The 19,959-nt window shown below is 41.9% G+C and overlaps 1 protein-coding gene across 3 annotated transcripts in view; it reads right to left on the reverse strand.

Annotated features, from left to right (window-relative positions):
• ano2b (anoctamin 2b) overlaps positions 1 to 19,959 on the reverse strand; it is a 76,647-nt gene that overhangs the window by 17,725 nt on the left and 38,963 nt on the right. For 2 of the 3 annotated variants that reach the window (XM_085252921.1, XM_085252920.1), the window contains 9 exons: positions 19,744 to 19,826; positions 19,351 to 19,440; positions 16,322 to 16,405; positions 10,946 to 11,020; positions 10,248 to 10,449; positions 7,892 to 8,003; positions 7,700 to 7,757; positions 7,467 to 7,567; positions 5,852 to 5,994 (listed from right to left, as the gene is read on the reverse strand). In XM_085252921.1, coding sequence (XP_085109047.1) covers positions 5,852 to 5,994; positions 7,467 to 7,567; positions 7,700 to 7,757; positions 7,892 to 8,003; positions 10,248 to 10,449; positions 10,946 to 11,020; positions 16,322 to 16,405; positions 19,351 to 19,440; positions 19,744 to 19,826 — 948 coding nt within the window. The remainder of the gene's footprint in view (positions 1 to 5,851; positions 5,995 to 7,466; positions 7,568 to 7,699; positions 7,758 to 7,891; positions 8,004 to 10,247; positions 10,450 to 10,945; positions 11,021 to 16,321; positions 16,406 to 19,350; positions 19,441 to 19,743; positions 19,827 to 19,959) is intronic. The other variant, XM_085252922.1, reaches the window with a different exon arrangement.

Genomic DNA, 19,959 nt, shown 5'->3' on the forward strand with positions numbered 1-19,959 from the left:
TTCATAAAAAGAATGAATGCACTGGGGCAGCTCAGCAAGCCACAGAAGATGACTGCAGTGCAAAATGACAGAATTATTTCCTTGATTAGGAAAAAACACTTCACAACATCAACAAACCAACATTTTCAAAGAAGTGACAATGGCAAAGTCTACAATTGCCAGTATGAATGAAAATACAGAACAATGTGACCAGTGGTTTGCGCCACTGATGATGTTAAGAGAAGAGCACAAAGAAGCAGAGAATCTGCTCTGAAGTGCATAACATCATCTGTCAAACATGGAGGAGGCAGTGTTATGGGATGGGCACGTATGGCAACCACTGGAACCACATCAATAGTGTTAAATAATGATGTGACTGCTGATAGAAGTAACAGGATAAATTATGAAGAGCACAGAGTTGCACTCTCTGCTTAGATTCACAAAAATGCTGCAAAACGGATCAGATAGTGCTTCCCAGTGCACATGGATAATGATCCAAAGCATACTGCAAAAGAAACCCAGGAGTTTGTCAAGGCAAAGACACGGGATATTCTTCAATGGTCAAGTCAGTCACCTGATCTCAACCCAAGACAGCAATCTTCGGTGACTGAAGGTAAAACTGAAGGCGGAGAGACCCACAAACAAGCAGCAACTGAAAGCAGCTGCAGTAAAGGCCTGAAAGAGCATCTCAAATTTAAACTATTACATTTGGTGATGCTGATGGCTTCAGGCGGTAACTACCTTCAAAAAATTTGCATCTAAGTATTCAATCACATATTGATTGTTTAAAATCCACTATAGGCAAGCTACCAAAGAAGCGCCACTGCTCAAATACTTTGGGTTCCAATTGTATTTCTGCTCTTCCACATCTCACGCAATATGAGAAGGAAATCAAACCCACAACACAGGAAGCACATTTTTTCAGTAGCCACTAATACACCCTCGGATTGACATTTTTGACCAGACAAATGACTGTTCACGAGTCACACTGTCTGTCTGGGCTTTTTGGTGGTTCAGAAGATGCCTTTTATGGTTAAACCCTCTGCTGCAGCAGCCAAGCTGAGACATTTTTATGATTAAGCAGTGTTTAATGGGGGTGTGCATCTACACTGTGTGCTGTGTGACTGAGATATTTAATCAGGTGGATTTAATCTGAATTTGTCAAACATCATAATCAATATATCCGTGTAGGTTTTGTATAACCATAGATGTTAGTTAAAAACAATAGGTTTAGATGGATGAATACATTCTTTTTAACCACACAGAGTGGAAGCAGTAATCTAGAAAGTAGTATAAAGTCTGGATTTTTGGCTGAGGACCATAAAGGCAGTTAGGCAGTTTATTTGGACACTGGGTAGAACTGGACTAGTATTTGTTAGAGCAAATGTGCTGTGACATCAACTGAAATCTTGCTGTGATACAAATTTTTCTCCACTTAGTATTGTAAAAGCTTTCATATGATATTAGCATCAATAACCTCAAGGTGGGCTTACAGTCTGATTGGTTTGACAAAGCAAAATGGGGCTGGGTTTGGAGAAATAAATTGTCTAACAAGTCGTCTCATGATCAGTTCACCCGCTTGTGAAGAATGCTGAAAGGAAACCTGAGAAACACAAGGCAGTATTCCTGACTGCGGCCAGTGCAGGACTTCTGTCAGAGCATTGGAACTTTAGCAGTGTGGGAACGGGGATTTCCAGCGAGCGGAAGACTGACGGCTTCACCTCAAGACACTACACTGAGACAATGAGTGGAAAGGAAGAAAATACGGCCGAGGCACAGCGAGCGCTAAAGGGCAAGCTTAGAATAACCCAACATCTACCTGAGCCGAGGTTAACGAGTTCGACCCAGTCACACAAAGAAAGACGCGCATACATTAAATTAAAAAATGAGTTAACACAAATCCAGACTATCCATTCACATACACTCGCTACAGTGCGTGTGTCAGACATTTCTGACATTCCTCTGTGTGCCCTACAGCTACAGCCCAGTCTTCTTGTTCCGCCCGTCCTCACTCTATTCATGTCACATGAAATAACTAAAACACAGCAGAAACATAAAAATCACCAGGTTTTCATCCAGTTTGACCTGGATTACTTTACAGCAGTATAAAACTACCATCATTTTGATGTTCTTAATAGAAACCAAGTGTAAGGTTCCCACAAACATCAAATTCTGCCAAGAAAACTTCACTTTGAAAACACTGTTACACAAGTTCTATATGGCACTGATATCCAAGGAAAACACGGCCCATTTTATGGGTTCACGAAGATCAACACCAATTTTTTTTACAGGTCAAGCTTGTTGATGCATGTTTGTGAAACTGCTGCAGCGCTTAGACTTCTATCAGCAGTGGGGAAATGATCAGACACCTCAAGCCGTGCAGCATGGAGGCCAGCGCTGCATGTCTCCTTCAAACAGTGCACGTCTTTCATTTGTTTGTTGATTGTATCTCAGTTTCTTGTTTTCTTTTATTCTCTGTACAAAATTAGGGTTCAAATGTATGTTCATTTATCTATTCAGTAAAACCTTTTGAAAGAGGCAGTTTCACAAGCTCACTCTGAATTAGATTGACTCAAAAAAATGTAATCAACCAATCAAAGAAAAATGTTGGGGCTTAAATGAAATTTAGTCAAAATATCACTAGCTTCATTGTTTGCAAAACAGGCATGATGCATGGAATTTACTCTCCCCTGTCATAGGTTATCCTCACTGTATTGGCTGTTGTGTTTTAGCTGTGCCTTTTGATGAGAGATACAAAATGCTTTGTTTTGTTTCTAATGAGCTTCAAAAATTTTTTAAATCTGCTTCTTAAGTTTGAAGTAAGTAACAGTTTCTGGGTCCAAATGCTCCTCTATCCATCCATCCATCTTCTTCCTCTCATCCAACTCGCCCTATAGCAGGCTGGGTATTGAAGATATGCGTAGCTTATTTGAGAGTTTAGAAATGTGTTAGGTAGGATGTAGAATTATTGTAGAGACACTGACACTGCCCTGGATGCAATAAAGGCCTGAGTGTGTCATGAATTTAGGAGTAGATTTCTAGGAGGCCCACCCACTTTGAACTGTGAAAGTAAGACAAAGAGAAGTTAATGTTGAGTGGAAATTGCCCAGGGGAGACCTGGGTGGGGGTCTCAGTGTTTGTAATATGTTAACTCTGTTTTCTCTGTTGTGTAGAGGAATTTGGTGTAGCTCAGGTGAGGAGATTACTTTTATGACCGGCAGGAAGTCACAAACAGAGACACACACACAGTGCTTTGACTGTTATGATGCACCCACACCTACATGCACACTCACTCACGTGCACTCACATAGACATACGAGTACGCGCACACACACAGGCACTCACGCGCTCGTGCATACACACACAGACAGAGTTTGCAGTACACCATGGGGGTATTATGATAGGGTCGCTTCTATAAAGCTGACTGTAACAAACAAAGGAGTGGAAGATCTGCAGAGGGACACCGGCCTTGCACGTCTTCCCTTCTAGAAGATGCATGCTTAAATGAAGATGAATAAAGATGAATAAAGGTTTTGTGAAAATGACTACTGAGTTCCGGTGCAGTCTCTGGATGCCCGAGGAATAAAAAGAACCGGGGTGAAACTGATTTCGTAACAGTATGCTAGACAAATTGTCAGCCTGTTGCAGGGCTAACACAGAGAGACACACAACCATTCACACTCACATTCACGCCTATGAACAATTTAGAATCACCAGTTAACCTATCCCTAATAACCGCATGTCTTTGGGCTCTGCAGGAGGAAGCCGGAGTACCCGAAAAGAAGCCACGCTGACACGGATTGAACAAGAAAACCCCACACAGAAAGGCCCTAATCACAGCGCCACCAGGTACCAAAAACCTGTCAGTACCACAGAGTGAAAAACATGGTCAAAATGATTTAAAATCCAATAAAACAAGAAGTCTGTTCTCTCAGGATTCACAGTAAAGCATAGCATTCAGCTGTATTGTGAAAAACAACATTTACAAGGTTTCACTGAGTTCAAAGCTGCCAGTCAGCAACCTCACTGATATCTAACATGTCACCCAGTGCGAGCTGGAGGCCATCACCTGATGAAGCCAGCAGAACTACATCATCTGCAAAAAAGACAGGGATGAGATTCTGAGATCATCTAAGTGGAAGCCTTTTGCCACTTGGCTACGCCTAAAAATTATGAACAGAATCGGTGACAAAGGGCAGCTCTGGCAGAGCCCATCACCCACCGGAAACGAGTCCGACTTATTGCCAGCGGACTAAACTCCTGCAACAGCTGTATCACGCTTCCCGAAGCACCTCCCACAGGACACCCCAGGGACAAGGTCGAATGCCATGTCCAAGTCCAGAAAACACATAAACTTGTTGGCCAAACTCTCATGCGCCCTCAAGTATCCTCGATACTGTATCTGAGGAGTATGGCATCTTACCTGTCTAAGATGCCATACAAAGAACTGAGAAGTTGTTGCTTATCCAAGGTGATTTTAAACACTCAACACTGATGGCAAGCCTATACATTTAAAATGGCGTAAATAGCATGGAGTGGTGTCAGGCAATGATAAGTTGGGCAGCTCCAGCTTACAGTGGTTTATTGGAATCCTTGCCATCCATCCATCCATCCATCCATCCATCCATCCATCCATCTTCATCCGCTTTATCCGGGGCCAGGTCGCGGGGGCAGCAGCCTAAGCAAAGAGGTCCAGACCTCCCTCTCCCCAGCCACCTCCTCCAGCTTATCCGGGGGAACACCAAGGCGTTCCCAGGCCAGCCGAGAGATATAATCTCTCCAGCGTGTCCTGGGTCTGCCCCGGGGCCTCCTCCCGGTGGGACATGCCTGGAACACCTCACCCAGGAGGCGCCCAGGGGGCATCCTTGTCAGATGCCCGAACCACCTCAGTTGGCTCCTTTCGATGTGGAGCAGCAGCTGCTCTACTCTGAGCCCCTCCCGGATGGCCGAACTTCTCACCCTATCTCTAAGGGAGAGGCCAGCCACCCTTCGGAGGAAGCTCATTTCTGCCGCTTGTATCCGCGATCTCGTTCTTTCGGTCACTACCCACAGCTCGTGGCCATAGGTGAGGGTAGGGACGTAGATCGACCGGTAAATTGAGAGCTTCGCTTTTACACTCAGCTCCCTCTTCACCACGACGGACCGGTGCAGCGTCCGCATTACTGCAGCCCCAATCCGTCTGTCGATCTCCGGCTCCCTTCTCCCATCACTCGCGAACAAGACCCCGAGATACTTGAACTCCTCCACTTGGGGCAGGAACTCATCCCCGACCCGGAGTGGGCACTCCACCCTTTTCCGGCTGAGAACCATGGCCTCAGATTTGGAGGTGCTGATCCTCATTCCCGCTGCTTCACACTCGGCTGCGAACCGTTCCAGTGCGAGCTGGAGGCCCTCACCCGATGAAGCCAACAGAACCACATCATCTGCAAAAATCAGAGATGAGATTCTGAGGCCACCAAAGCGAAAGCCCTCCGCCACTTGGCTGCGCCTAGAAATCCTGTCCATAAAAATTATGAACAGAACCGGAGACAAAGGGCAGCCCTGGCGGAGCCCATCACCCACCAGGAACGAGTCCAGGAATTCTTGGGAATCCTTGCCATTATTATAAATAAATATTCTAAATACTATTGTTCTTATTTTAAAAACTAATGCCTCCTGTTTTTAATATTTTCTGTCTTTCGTCTCTGCTTGCCTTCCTGTAAATGTCCCTGCATTCCACTGTAGTATACAGAGTTCATCAACTCACAGCACTGCACAGTTTTGCAGTGACATCTGTTGGAAAGCAGCATAATGTAAACGTCTTATGTGTCTTATATAAGTTTTCAGGCTACAGACTGTGAGGCCATTTTTCTCTGTGTGTATGCATACTCACTCATCTCCATGTATTCTGGAGTGAGGCCTTCAAAGGGAGCCAGGGCATAGTCCAGGTTCCACTGCTGAGGTGGCTTCTCTTCCTCCCTCGCCTTTGGTGTCGTTTCTTTTTCCTTTAATGTACGGACCAATTTCTTCAATTTCCTGTTAAAATGAAGGAAGGTGAAAGTGCAAAGACAATAAAAGACTTTACCTTTACTGCAACTGTACTATGTGTAAGGCTCCAACTGACTGCTGGGTTATAGCTGTGATTAATCCCTACTGCAAAAATCCATTCTAAAGTTGTCAGAGGCAGGGCATGAATACCTTCCACTCACAATTCCTGCTTTCTTGTTTACTTTCAGTAAAAGATATCAAAGCTGGAAACTAAAATAGGTGGCACCAATGCAGTTGAATGAGTGCAATGACTCCAACAAAACGATCGCATTTGGAGTTTCTAGCACAGCACAGAGTCGTTAAAACTCTCTAGACCTTAGCTGGAACAATAAAAGATTTGCAGACTGCTTGTGAAACATAATAGCAAAATAAGTATTTACAGAGGTGCTGAAATGCTGATGTTTGTTGAAAACCCAGTGAACTGACAGCCAGGGGCTGAATGTTTTAGGGTTTTTATGTAAGCGAAAAAGGGAACAGCCAACAGAGAACTGAAGAGACAGTGAAGGAAAGTGAGAGCATGGGTGTTTCTCTAAGAATGCACTCTTACATGAGTAATACAACCATAAATATGCATGTGTGTTTGCAGTTTGGTGAAGGGATATACAATACAACCTAAATATTTTTTATGTTTTGTTTGCATAAACACACATGGAGCAACAGGGCACATGTGATGAGTTACACACCTGCACACAACAATTCTACCAGGTGTGAAACTTTTAAGGAGATGAATGTGTAACAGTGGAAAGGATGGCATGCAGATATGATTGCATGTGCTGCGACTTGCAGGTCCATCAAGATGACTAACAGAGCTTTTGATGAAGCTCACCTAATGAGTGAGTAAAGCAACAATAAAAGTGTAGCCTGAAGCTAGAAAGGGTGTCTGGTTGACATCTGTTATAAACGTAGATGACCTTTGAGCTTTCAGATTTGCATGTTATTGCTAAGCTATTGCACAAAACCACTGTCCAGACATGGAAGGAATGTTACTAGAACAAGAAAGGGCAGAGCAGATGCTGCAAGAAATTGTCAGCAAGTGTGTGTGTGTGTGTGTGTGTGTGTGTGTGTGTGTGTACACACGTTTAGACATCTTTGTGGGAATAGAAAATTGGCATGCTACTATACTTGTGGGGACCAACAGTCACAAAACACTCGTCCCCATGTGTTTGAAGGCATTGTTGAGGCTCAAAATGTGGTGTTGGTGTCAGGTTTATAATTGGGTTACGGTTAAGTATAAAGAGCATGGTTTTTCTGTAGCCATTAATTATAGGTTCAGTGCACTGGCATAGGTTTAGGGTAAGGTATTCATTTTTGATTTTCAGGGTTAGAGTAAGCGGCTGGGGAAAGCATTATGTCAATGTCCAAATGATATCAAACACTAGCAATCAAACACATACAAGGGACAATCTTATTGCCTGACTGCTTCTTTTCATTTTTATCTTCATACAAATCGATGGACTTACGGGATGCCAATCTCAAAGATGTTGTTCTGGATTAGTTGCTTCCCCAACATGATGATGCTGAGCTGAATACACAACTCAATGAGGCACCCTCCTGGAGCACACTGGGGGATACATATCATTTTTTTTTTTTTTTTTTTTTTTTTTTTTTTTACACATTACACTGTAACTTTTGAATCCAATTTCGCTAATCCAAATGAAAAACAAACTTATGTTTAAAGGTAAAAATCACACACCTCCTCCATCCGAAAATCATTAAACACATACACATAATTTCCCGGGCGTCCAGCAAACCTGCAAAAACGTACAAAAAAAAAAAACATTAGGTCCCAGTAGTGACACTAAAAAGAAGTGGGTGTCATTTTATAGGTGACATTTCAGATGTGGTGTTCATGGTACAATGGTGAACACAAACACAGAGGGCTTACCGTCCCTTGAAGAAAGCCACGTAAAAGATGGGAGCATATGCGTTCATAAACTTGAGTAAGAAGGCTTTCAGGATGAGCCGTTCTTCAAAGTTGGTTTCTGTTTTAGGAATCTCTGAAAAATAGTTGATGTGAAACAGTGAGAAAGAGTTAGCACGGTATTTCATGAGTGCTACAGAAAAAGAGGCATGCTAATAGAAATGAAATGGGGCCTATGTAAAAGAAACATCAAGCAAACACATGCACAGCTCTATTAGGCTTGTATTTCTAAGGTGTCCACATTATTTTTTCTACAGTGTGACTCTAGACTGTTATGACTGCACAAGAATGGCGTCTGTTCAGCAGAAAGTGACAACTCTGCAAGTGAAGAGAGTTTAACATGATCACTGTGCTGGAAGTAGGTTAAAATACTGGAACTTTTCACATTGCACATCATCTCTCTCACACACACTCACGAGCGCACACACACACTCTCTCTCTCTTCCCTCACATTTCTCCATCTAATTTTTTTCTATTTCAGAGGTTTTGAATATGAATATAAATGTAGGAAAACCCTCCTGGGATGACTGATGGGATGGCTGGAGCATGAAAACATCAAAGTTTTATCAAGCTGTCCACCATGAGGCAGAAGGACTCTTTCTCAGATACAGAAGATGAAGATGATTACATGTTTTATCAAGAGACCTAGGCATTATTTTACTCCTAGCATTTGTAAATGTGTCATTCTGGATATTTGAAACAACTCCCTGATTTCCAGAAATCAGGGTTAGATTAGATTCAAGGAGTAAATTACTAGCAGGATATAATTACCTTAGCTTAGAAACAAAACCAGGGCAATCTACTGGCCTAGCCTTAACGTAGGAAATATCAGTCTGTTGCAACTGTCATGCCAGTACATGTTCCCAAATAGACTGTAGTTAACAGGATGTATGAAGAGCTTGTATAGTATAATTAATATACTACACTACACACCCAGCACGCCCCTGCGGGCGGTTTATCCTTCAAGCTCGGGTCCTCTACCAGAGGCCTGGGAGCTTGAGGGTCCTGCGCAGTATCTTAGCTGTTCCCAGGACTGCGCTCTTCTGGACAGAGATCTCCGATGTTGTTCCCGGGATCTGCTGGAGCCACTCGCCTATCTTGGGAGTCACCGCACCTAGTGCTCCGATTACCACGGGGACCACCGTTACCTTCACCCTCCACATCCTCTCGAGCTCTTCTCTGAGCCCTTGGTATTTCTCCAGCTTCTCGTGTTCCTTCTTCCTGATATTGCTGTCATTCGGAACCGCTACATCGATCACTACGGCCGTCTTCTTCTGTTTGTCTACCACCACTATGTCTGGTTGGTTAGCCACCACCATTTTGTCCGTCTGTATCTGGAAGTCCCACAGGATCTTAGCTCGGTCATTCTCCACCACCCTTGGGGGCATCTCCCATTTTGACCTCGGGACTTCCAGGTTATACTCGGCACAGATGTTCCTGTACACTATGCCGGCCACTTGGTTATGGCGTTCCATGTATGCCTTGCCTGCTAGCATCTTGCACCCTGCTGTTATGTGCTGGATTGTCTCTGGGGCATCTTTACACAGCCTGCACCTGGGGTCTTGCCTGGTGTGATAGACCCCAGCCTCTATGGATCTTGTGCTCAGAGCTTGTTCTTGTGCTGCCATGATTAGTGCCTCTGTGCTGTCTTTCAGTCCAGCTTTGTCCAGCCACTGGTAGGATTTCTGGATATCAGCCACCTCCTCTATCTGCCGGTGGTACATACCGTGCAGGGGCCTGTCCTTCCATGATGGTTCCTCGTCTCCCTCCTCTTTCTTGGGTTTCTGCTGCCTGAGGTATTCACTGAGCACTCGGTCAGTTGGGGCCATCTTCCCAATGTATTCTTGGATGTTCGTTGTCTCATCCTGGACCCATATATATATATATATATATATATATATATATATATATATATATTTTTTTTTTTTTTTTTTTTTTTTTTTTTGTTTTTTTGTTTTTTGTTTTTTTTTGTTTTTTTTGTTTTTAAACTATAAAAAAAAACCCATACTTATAGCAATTCAAAAAATACATTTCTAAAGTTAATCAGACTTTGATGACTTTGAGACTTGATATCATGCATGGTGACCAGCATGGTGACTGTTAAGCTAAGCTAACATCTTGTGCAGTTACAGCTTCATTATTAAAGATATTCAAATGTTAATGATCTTTTTACTTAACTCTTGGCAGGAAAGAAAACCAATCAAGGTTTTTAGCAGTGTTCACCAGTGGATCCAGTTTTCCCCCCCATTCTCTCTGGTACTTGAAACCAAAGTTACTTTACTAGAATAGAGTAAAAGGACATCTGTGTGTGTGTCTGTACCTAGCTCAGTTAACCACACTGCCACAGCACCGTAGATTTCATCCAGAATCAAGATAACCACGAGGTTGATGATGACCGCAGTGGCAGTGACTGTCACCCGAACATTGTGCCTGATCTCCGGGTCAGGGCTCATCGCCATAATCGCAGAGATTGTGATGCGGTAAATGATGACGCCGAAAACTGCAGAAAATGTCAGCGCAAACTGGGAGCAAAAACACAAGCAAAGGAAGGGTAGTTATTACTCAAATCGTTATAGAGCAATGGCTAGACTTATTATGCTCTCACACTTCAATTCTGAGAAAATGACACGGCTAGGCTAGATCAGATGTAACCCAAACCTTATTTTAAAATCATACATATCTCAGAGAGGGGGATAGTAATGTTGAGAAACTCGTGCTTAAAGTGGTAACTTTCGGGATGAATAAAGTATTCTGATTCTGATTCTGATTTAGAAGGAAAAAATGTGCGCTTTGGTAAGTTTGAGCTAAAAGTATTTCTTTACTGCTAAATCCAACTGGAAAGAAAGATCTAATTGTATTCTGTTATCCGCTGTTGCTTGATGAGGTCAATCCAACCTTATAAAGTCAAATGGATCTTAAGAAAAAAAAAAAGGAAAAAGGAATCCCTTTTATTCCCAGCTCTGCACATACATTTTTCTCATCCTACACTGGCCCTAAAACACATTTTTAAATACTCACCATGAAGAGGATAGAGGACACGTTTATCAAGTATCCGGGAAGGCGATCTTTCCAGGTCAGCTTCTCTATAGGAGACTGACAGAAAAAAACAGAGGAGGAGAAAAGAGGGAAAATTCCAAATCAGTCATACAGGAATCTGTGGATCTTTAAGTTTGTTTTTAAATCTGTTATCCAGAACAGAGAGCCTACAGAGACGTCTTAAAAAGAGAGAAAAACAAAGCCCCTTCCTCCTTTCAAATGGTTTGTAAAAACTGAGTTTAGAGCGAAACAAGCAGCCAGTGAATTTCACACGACCACGGGGAACATTACCACATCTCAGCACAGACATAAGGGAGCATAAAAATGTGTTTTACTGTACGCAGCCTAAATTCAAACACTTGCTTGAGGACATCGTTTTATTCCAGAAAATCTCTAACATCCAGAAGCTGATTCATCCATTCTCCCAGGCATTAACCACATTAACTGGCTTCTACTTTGGAGCGATTTCAGGTCTAAGAAAACACAAGTATCTGCTTTCTTGCCAAGATTCAGATAGGAAGATTGATTTCTACAACCTCGAAAACCAGGTTACAGCCAGGAGACAGTAGCAATGCATAATTTAAAATGCTAGGAGATGACAGAAGGATCTGGTTTTGCCCAGCTACTAAACCCTGTGCAAACAAAAGTCTCGCCCAGAATGTCAGAAATTTTAATAATGGAATGTAACCTGTACAGTTACAGTTTACAGTGGAACAAAACCGCTGTCAAACTGTTTCAAATCTTCCACCCCCAGGTGGTGCTTATAGGCATATGGAAATAATGCATACATGAACATCTTCACACAGTGATAGGAAGTCAGTTTGCACACACAGACCTGAGTGGATCAAAACCCTGTATACTCTGAAGAGGGATTATGCAGCCTGGCAGTGCAATGGCACCATCTAGTGAATATGATGGCATTGTACACCCTGCAATACAAGCTTTTTAAAAACAGAAACAGGCAAATATACATATGAACCGTCACGAATAAGCTTATACAGTGGGTTGAAAGGGGAGTGTTAGACATTTAATCTGAGATTTAGAGTAAGACACCACGTCTAGGAGTAGCATCAGTTTAAAATATGGGGACGCAAGGTTCAAAATAAGGATTTTGAACCTTGTAGAATTAAAATGACGTACACATTTCTGCATGCAAGGACACATTTTGACATTTATTAGAACTACATTAATACTGGTCTAATTGCTTCAACCACTCAAGAGTTCTGCCCTTTAGTCATCTGAGGACCTCTTGGTTTTTCACTAAATAGTAAATGCACATTTAGACAGCCTTAACCATTAAAGCATGTTTCTTGCATACATCATTAGGTAGTCCTTTGGTTGCTCCAACATTTGCACTGCAGATCTGAGGTGTGTATGCTACATTCAAGTTGTGTTTTTATAAAATTAATAATGTGTTTTTCAAGCCCACTACAAACTTTAAGAGACAAATTAATTATGAGGTGTTAGCCATGTAAATTATTGGATTACAAACAAATCTCTTAAATGTGAAGTTTTTTATTGTCACTTCAGTTCTACAACATTGTTCACTTTGCAGCTTTTGGCAAGTATTCCCAGAGAGACAGTGAGTCCAGAAGCCTTTCACTTGGGGTCAGGTTGTAGGTTGTTCGCTGATGATTGAAGACCTATAACAAAAAAAAAAAGACACAAGTCATTTTAAAAACCCAATTCTAATAAAGTTTTAGTTAAAAATGAGAATTTGCTAAGTAATAAGTAAGATTAAAAGTTAAAACAGAGACTGTGACTTTTTATAGCTCTCTGGCATTCTGGATTAGACTCCACCTGACTGTTTCTCCATTGCTGTGTTTCAAAAGTTCAGCTAGTAATTTGTTAAAAAAAAAATGACCTACAAAAGGACAATTCATGGCAGAAATCCAAGAAACCATTAACACCAAAAATATTTAAAAGAAACAATCTTTCAGCAAAAACCAAAAATAATCAAAATAAAGCCATACCATCTTCTCTTAAGGTTCTCACTTCTCCTCCCCCTTTTCCAGACTCTTAGCCTGGTTCAAGTGCTGAAGGAAAATTTGATCACACCAGGACTCGTGACAAATTTCCAATCTGCTAGAGACAGAAGAGCAAAACAAGATTTAAATGAAATGTAAAATAAGGCTGCATTAAACTGCAACAAGTTATCATCAGTAGTTTCTACTTTTCACAGACACTACCACTTCTATTATTAAATAGTACTATGTATGCAAAACTATTACTGCTACCAAGTATAAATTCTTCATATTAACCTTTTTTAAAAGACTATTACTAGAATAATAAAACGTGTTAGCACTTGAATGTGACGTGGGCACTATGTGCATACTTGTCAGTTTAGATCAGATTAGATTAAGTGTGTAAATCAACTTGTGCGTTCTACTTTGTTTTTACATGGTAACCAGCAGCAGATGTCTACACTGTGTTCAGACAACAAACCAACTCATTTAATTAACTTACCGGATGGTTTTGGCAAGCTTCTTGAAAACGACCTCGTTGAGTCTTCTAAACTTGTGAACGCTGGAAAGTGTGTTTGTTTGCACTCAGGGTGCGGTGTTGAGAAATAACAAACAGGTTTCATCCTGATTACAACTGACGAAATACATTTGATTTAAAAATACACAATTTCGCTAACATTTTTCTTTCTCATTATTCTGTTGGAACAAAGTCGTTAGCCTTTCAAACGGAGGGCCTTTTGTCTTAACTGAACATGCACATATTAAATATAAAAACTTTAATGGAAATGAAAGTGTTACATGGAACACAATGTGCTTTTCTGCTCAAGTCCATTATTCAGATTTATGCAGTCTCTCACTTATAACGTCTATGCAGTGAGCAGTGTATAAAAGAACCAGAAACGAAATCAGCAACTTGTTTTTAATCTGTACATTTATCATCATTTTGAGAATCGCGCCTTTTGGACATGAGCCTTCATTTCAAACATAATAAATGCTTTTCTTTGCTTTGCTTTGCTTAAATGTTAAGAATGATGTTATACATATAGTACCATTTCACCATTTTCAGGCACATCTAATGCAATGTAAGTGTCTAAGACAGAGCTGGCTTCCCTTTAGGATTCTGGGCTTTAAAACATGTGACCCTCTCTCTTTTTTTAGTTTGTCTTGTATTATTAGCACTAACATGCCCTGTAGTTCAAAAACTGATTTGAAACATTGTGACAGTGATTTGTCCGTCACTGAAGATTAGCCACTGATGTAGTTACGGCACTTTTACTGTCAGTTTGCAAATGTAAGCATGCAGCCTGAGCTCTGTACTTAAAGTAGCCAAAATGAATGCTCAACTTGATTTACCCAACATTTATAAGTGCTTAGTATGCCGAAGGCATATTGCTTTAAAATAACAGGACCAACGTAGAAGACTCAAAAACCAAAGACCCATTTTACTCACGTATATGTTCATATAATCTTTTGATTTGATCCTACAGCACATTCAGGTAACAATGGTTCAAGTGTGTGAGAGGGAGTTGTGTGTCGCCATAGTGACGGTCACTAATCTTACCCCTGGCTTCCTGCCCAGCATGCATCACTCCCACTCAGCCCGCCCTCCCTCAGTTTCTTTCCATCCCTCTACTTCTCCAAGTCGGCTTATTTGTGTTGTGCATCTTTTTGTCATATAAATTTGTGTTTTAAGTCTCACACTCTGTCATTTCTGCATTCACAGAATTCCATCCGCGTCTTGATGTCAGTGGCTTCCATCTCCTCCTTCAGCCAGCTTATTATCCCAGCAGGGTACCTGATCAGAGCTAGGTGTTGATAGCCTAGACTTTGTTTTTGCCATTCAGCTGACTCCCCAGGACTTGCCTGAACCTCTGCAGGTACTTGGTGTTTGCAGCTTTCATAGTGGCCTCTTCATGGTTCCCATTTGCCTGTGGGATCCCCAGGTACTTGTAGCTGTTTGTTTGTTTGTTTTTTTGACAGTAGACCTAACCACAATTAACTTGTCATACAAGAAAAGGTGTAACAAACAGTATGTCTCCGTTGAGTCCATTAATGTCATGTGGTACACCTGCGATGAGGAAAAAGCCCACAGAGATAAAGGTTGCAAAGAAGGATTAGCAGCTCACCCAATTCATAAGGGGGTCCTGTTAACTGTCTAGCAACAAGGTTTGTAGAAAAGAAATCCTTTAGATCCAACAAATCATTTTACCTTTGCTGTGTTATAAAGAATGTTCCTTTTTTAAAGACTATATTGGAAGGATTTCTTAACATTAATTAGCTTAACTACCTGGGAAAACAGTACTACAGTGCTTTGGTTGAGAACTATTTTCAGACCTGGATTAATACTTCTTTGATTAGTGTGTAAAGCGTGTGTTTAGCCTGTTTAATGACAAGGCAGTTTGAGAAAGGAAAGACATGCACGAACTCATCCAGGGTGGAATAGAACCAGGCCGCACATGGGTCACCTACCAGCACCCAAGTTGAGCCAGATTTCATTCCATTCTGAGAAAAAAGCAAAAATCATACACTACTATCTGAATTTTTCCCAGAGCACATGTTCTACAGGGTGACGTGGGCAGTGGAATGCAGGGTAATTTTGTGTGTCATGCCCTTCACTTGTACCATCATTCCCACCAAGCTGCAAAGCGCAATCTTTTCCCTCCCTACTTTCTGTGTTTCTGTTTTCTGCCTGCTTGATTGCAGGATGTGATGAGCGGGGGAAGTCAGACTGCCAGCTGCTTGTCATCATCCTGCTCTGCAATAAATACCTAGATCCAACACTTTGACTGTGAAAACATTGTATACACAACTGCCAGATCATGCAGTCTCTGTTAGTTTATTGCCCACTCATGTATTCGCATTTACCAACACCTGTTCTTCTCTGTCTGCAGCATTCATCTGCCTAAGCCCCTTCTTATCTTTCTCAGTTCTGAGCTCTCTGTTCTCTGAACTTCTCATACAGCAGTCCTTAGCTGCATTGGTGCCCTGGCCCTGCCTATTGCTTCAACCTCATCGTGACCTCCATTCAAACCCAACTCTCTCCCACCAACAATGAGCATTTTTTTTTTTTTTAAATACGCAATCTTCCTGTTCCTGCTCATATCTGTGCTCTGCTTTCGGGTTCATCAACTAGCCCAACTATATGGGCAATTTTAACTCCTGCTGTGGTCATCACATACCTGGATTGATATATTTAAAAGGGGTATGCTAGAAAACATACAAAGAAATACCTGTGAAGTGGAAACGGTAGCACCCTGAGGATGGGACAGGAAGAGAAGAACAGACAGCAGCCTGCAGGAGGGGAAAGAAAGGATAGGGAAAGCAAGGTGGGAGCAGGAGGGAAAAGAAAAGGACAGGTGGTAGAAGAGGACAGGGGAAGGAGAGGAGGGGTTACCGGTATTCCTGCAGACATGGCTGACAGTAGTTTTTGTCTCCATCTGTCCTTCCCTGTCACTGTCCCGTCCTCCTGCTTTGCTGGCTGAAAGACAGGGGGGACAAGTTACAGACACACAGACAGACAGACAAATACACAGACAGACACAGACAGACACACCCACTATCACTCAAAAGCTTGGAGGATGTTTTTCTCTTTGCACATAAAGCATATTTGTTTATATAAAATATAACATATTTATTTAAGTCACATCGATTTACAACAATTCTATTAATTATGAATCACACCTCCTTTTTAATGGACCATCTGTGTAGGTGTACAGAGGCACACTTTCAGCAACAAGCATTCCTGTACTCCACATTATATTACCTAATACAAGTTTGTTAAAAGTCAAAAAATAAAAAATAAAAAAACAAAAAAAACATGAAGGACCTAAAGACTCTGATAAAGTCAGGGTTGGGTACCAAACTCTGTACTTTTTAGGGTACTGACTGAATTATCTACTGAAAACCAACTCACACTAAATCATTCGGTGCCAAATTTTAGGTAAGCGTAAGAAAGAGCATGACTATTACTAACTATCACTCAAGTTAACCAAAAGATCTCTCAGGTGTGGTTACGCTTTCAAAAAATAAAAATAAAAATTGCGCAACGATTGCTCTCTGTAACATTTGCAGAGGAAAATGAAGGAAAAAAAAAAATGGCAACACATCAAATCTGAGGAAACACCTGGTCAAACACAAAGTGCATTGGCTCTGAAGAGTGTCCCATATTTGATTGGCTGAAAGCCACCGAAGGACCTGCAGCTAACTTTCGCAAGTCTTTCGCCAACGTATAAGAAGTTGAACCCATTGATGGTGAGGAATCTTTAAGTGGCACACTAACAGCTCTATCAATTTCTTCATTGTGGTTATGGGTCAGGAGATAGAGTGGTTCATCCACTAATCAGAAGGTTGGGTGGGTTCCTGGCTGCTCCAGCCTGCATGCCAAAGTATCTGTGGGCAAGATACTAAATCCTGAGTTGCAACTACAGTGGGGCAAAAAAGTATTTAGTCAGCCACCGATTGTGCAAGTTCCCCCACTTAAAATGATGACAGAGGTCAGTAATTTGCACCAGAGGTACACTTCAACTGTGAGAGACAGAATGTGAAAAAAAAAAATCCATGAATTCACATGGTAGGATTTGTAAAGAATTTATTCGTAAATCAGGGTGGAAAATAAGTATTTGGTCACCTCAAACAAGGAAAATCTCTGGCTCTCACAGACCTGTAACGTCTTCTGTAAGAAGCTTTTCTGTCCCCCACTCGTTACCTGTATGAATGGCACCTGTTTGAACTCATCATCTGTATAAAAGACACCTGTCCACAGCCTCAAACAGTCAGACTCCAAACGCCGCCATGGCCAAGACCAAAGAGCTTTCGAAGGACACCAGGAAAAGTATTGTAGACCTGCACCAGACTGGGAAGAGTGAATCTACAATAGGCAAGCAGCTTGGTGTGAAAAAATCAACTGTGGGAGCAATCATCAGAAAATGGAAGACATACAAGACCACTGATAATCTCCCTCGATCTGGGGCTCCACGCAAGATCTCATCCCGTGGGGTCAAAATGATCATGAGAACGGTGAGCAAAGATCCCAGAACCACACGGGGGGACCTGGTGAATGACCTGCAGAGAGCTGGGACCAAAGTAACAAAGGTCACCATCAGTAACACACTACAACGGCAGGGAATCAAATCCCGCAGTGCCAGACGTGTTCCGCTGCTGAAGCCAGTGCATGTCCAGGCCCGTCTGAAGTTTGCCAGAGAGCACATGGATGATACAGCAGAGGATTGGGAGAATGTCATGTGGTCAGATGAAACCAAAGTAGAACTTTTTGGTATAAACTCAACTCGTCGTGTTTGGAGGAAGAAGAATACTGAGTTGCATCCCAAGAACACCATACCTACTGTGAAGCATGGGGGTGGAAACATCATGCTATGGGGCTGTTTTTCTGCCAAGGGGACAGGACGACTGATCCATGTTAAGGACAGAATGAATGGGGCCATGTATCGTGAGATTCTGAGCCAAAACCTCCTTCCATCAGTGAGAACTTTGAAGATGAAACGAGGCTGGGTCTTCCAACATGACAATGATCCAAAACACACCGCCCGGGCAACAAAGGAGTGGCTCCGTAAGAAGCATTTGAAAGTCCTGGAGTGGCCTAGCCAGTCTCCAGACCTCAACCCCATAGAAAATCTGTGGCGGGAGTTGAAAGTCCGTGTTGCTCGGCGACAGCCCCAAAACATCACTGCTCTCGAGAAGATCTGCATGGAGGAATGGGCCAAAATACCAGCTACTGTGTGTGCAAACCTGGTAAAGACCTATAGTAAACGTTTGACCTCTGTTATTGCCAACAAAGGTTATGTTACAAAGTATTGAGTTGTATTTTTGTTATTGACCAAATACTTATTTTCCACCCTGATTTACGAATAAATTCTTTACAAATCCTACCATGTGGATTCATGGATTTTTTTTTCACATTCTGTCTCTCACAGTTGAAGTGTACCTCTGGTGCAAATTACTGACCTCTGTCATCATTTTAGGTGGGGGAACTTGCACAATCGGTGGCTGACTAAATACTTTTTTGCCCCACTGTATATATGATCAGCTCCCAGGAAGATCTTTTAAATTTTTCTATTTTTCTTCCCTAATCAATTTTGGGATGGTGTAATGATGATCCTGTGTCATGTGAACCAGTTCCCTGCTTCCCTCTGGCAGCAGCAGGCAGCCATCTGTTACCACTGCAAAAGTATGTGGGCCAACAGGACTCAGTGTGATTGACCTGTTTTACACAGAGAATCTAGATCACTCCCAGTCATGAGATAATCTTGGACATGTTGAAAACCAGCTGGGTGAAAGGAAATATATTTCCTTCATATTTGTATTATGTATACAGATCACTGAATTTAAAAAACATGACTTGTTACCATAACACGTTCCTATAGTAAGCACCTTAATAGTATAGCTTTGTTTTCTTTGCCTTCCTACCTCATTCTTTTTCTTCTTCTTTTTCTTATTGTTCTGCTTCTTCTGTCTTTTCTGCAGGAGGACGGTCTCATATCTTGGCCTGGGGTGTTCCTGAAAGAAAACAGGAGTGAGAAGGAGTTAGGTTCTGGACATTCTATCTGACTCTCATGTGGGCATCTATGTGTATGCCACATGTACATTCCAGGCTAGTGTGGGATTAGCATTAGATGATAATGCATTTAGTGCCAATGTTAAGTGTCACTGCAGGAGGAGGTAGTGTGGCCACACGCAGATTGTAGGAGTGAAACTGGTTAAGAAAAAAGAAAAAACCTCTGCCAATCTGAATGTTCAGAAATTTTTCTGCTAATTTTGTAGGTTTGATGCGTTTATGTTTGCACTTTAAAAAGCATTTACCTCATCCTCCTCAATGCCTGTCAAGTCCCAGCTGAAGCTCAGACTGATCTGACGTCGCTTCCACTGTTCCAGAAATAGCACCGCTGCACAATCACACAAACGAGGAACTTTAATAAAGGTTACAGTATCGTAAATCTCCAATTGCAAGTTTCCAACTGCATCATATGACTTAAAAGTTGACCCTAAGTTTTTATTTTAGAGTTGACTAAACTACTT

Source organism: Mchenga conophoros, linkage group LG17, assembly GCF_057382185.1.
Source record: "Mchenga conophoros isolate Kocher_MC1m ecotype Shallow Benthic linkage group LG17, M_conophoros_male_GT1.1, whole genome shotgun sequence".
Classification (NCBI taxonomy): domain Eukaryota; kingdom Metazoa; phylum Chordata; class Actinopteri; order Cichliformes; family Cichlidae; genus Mchenga; species Mchenga conophoros.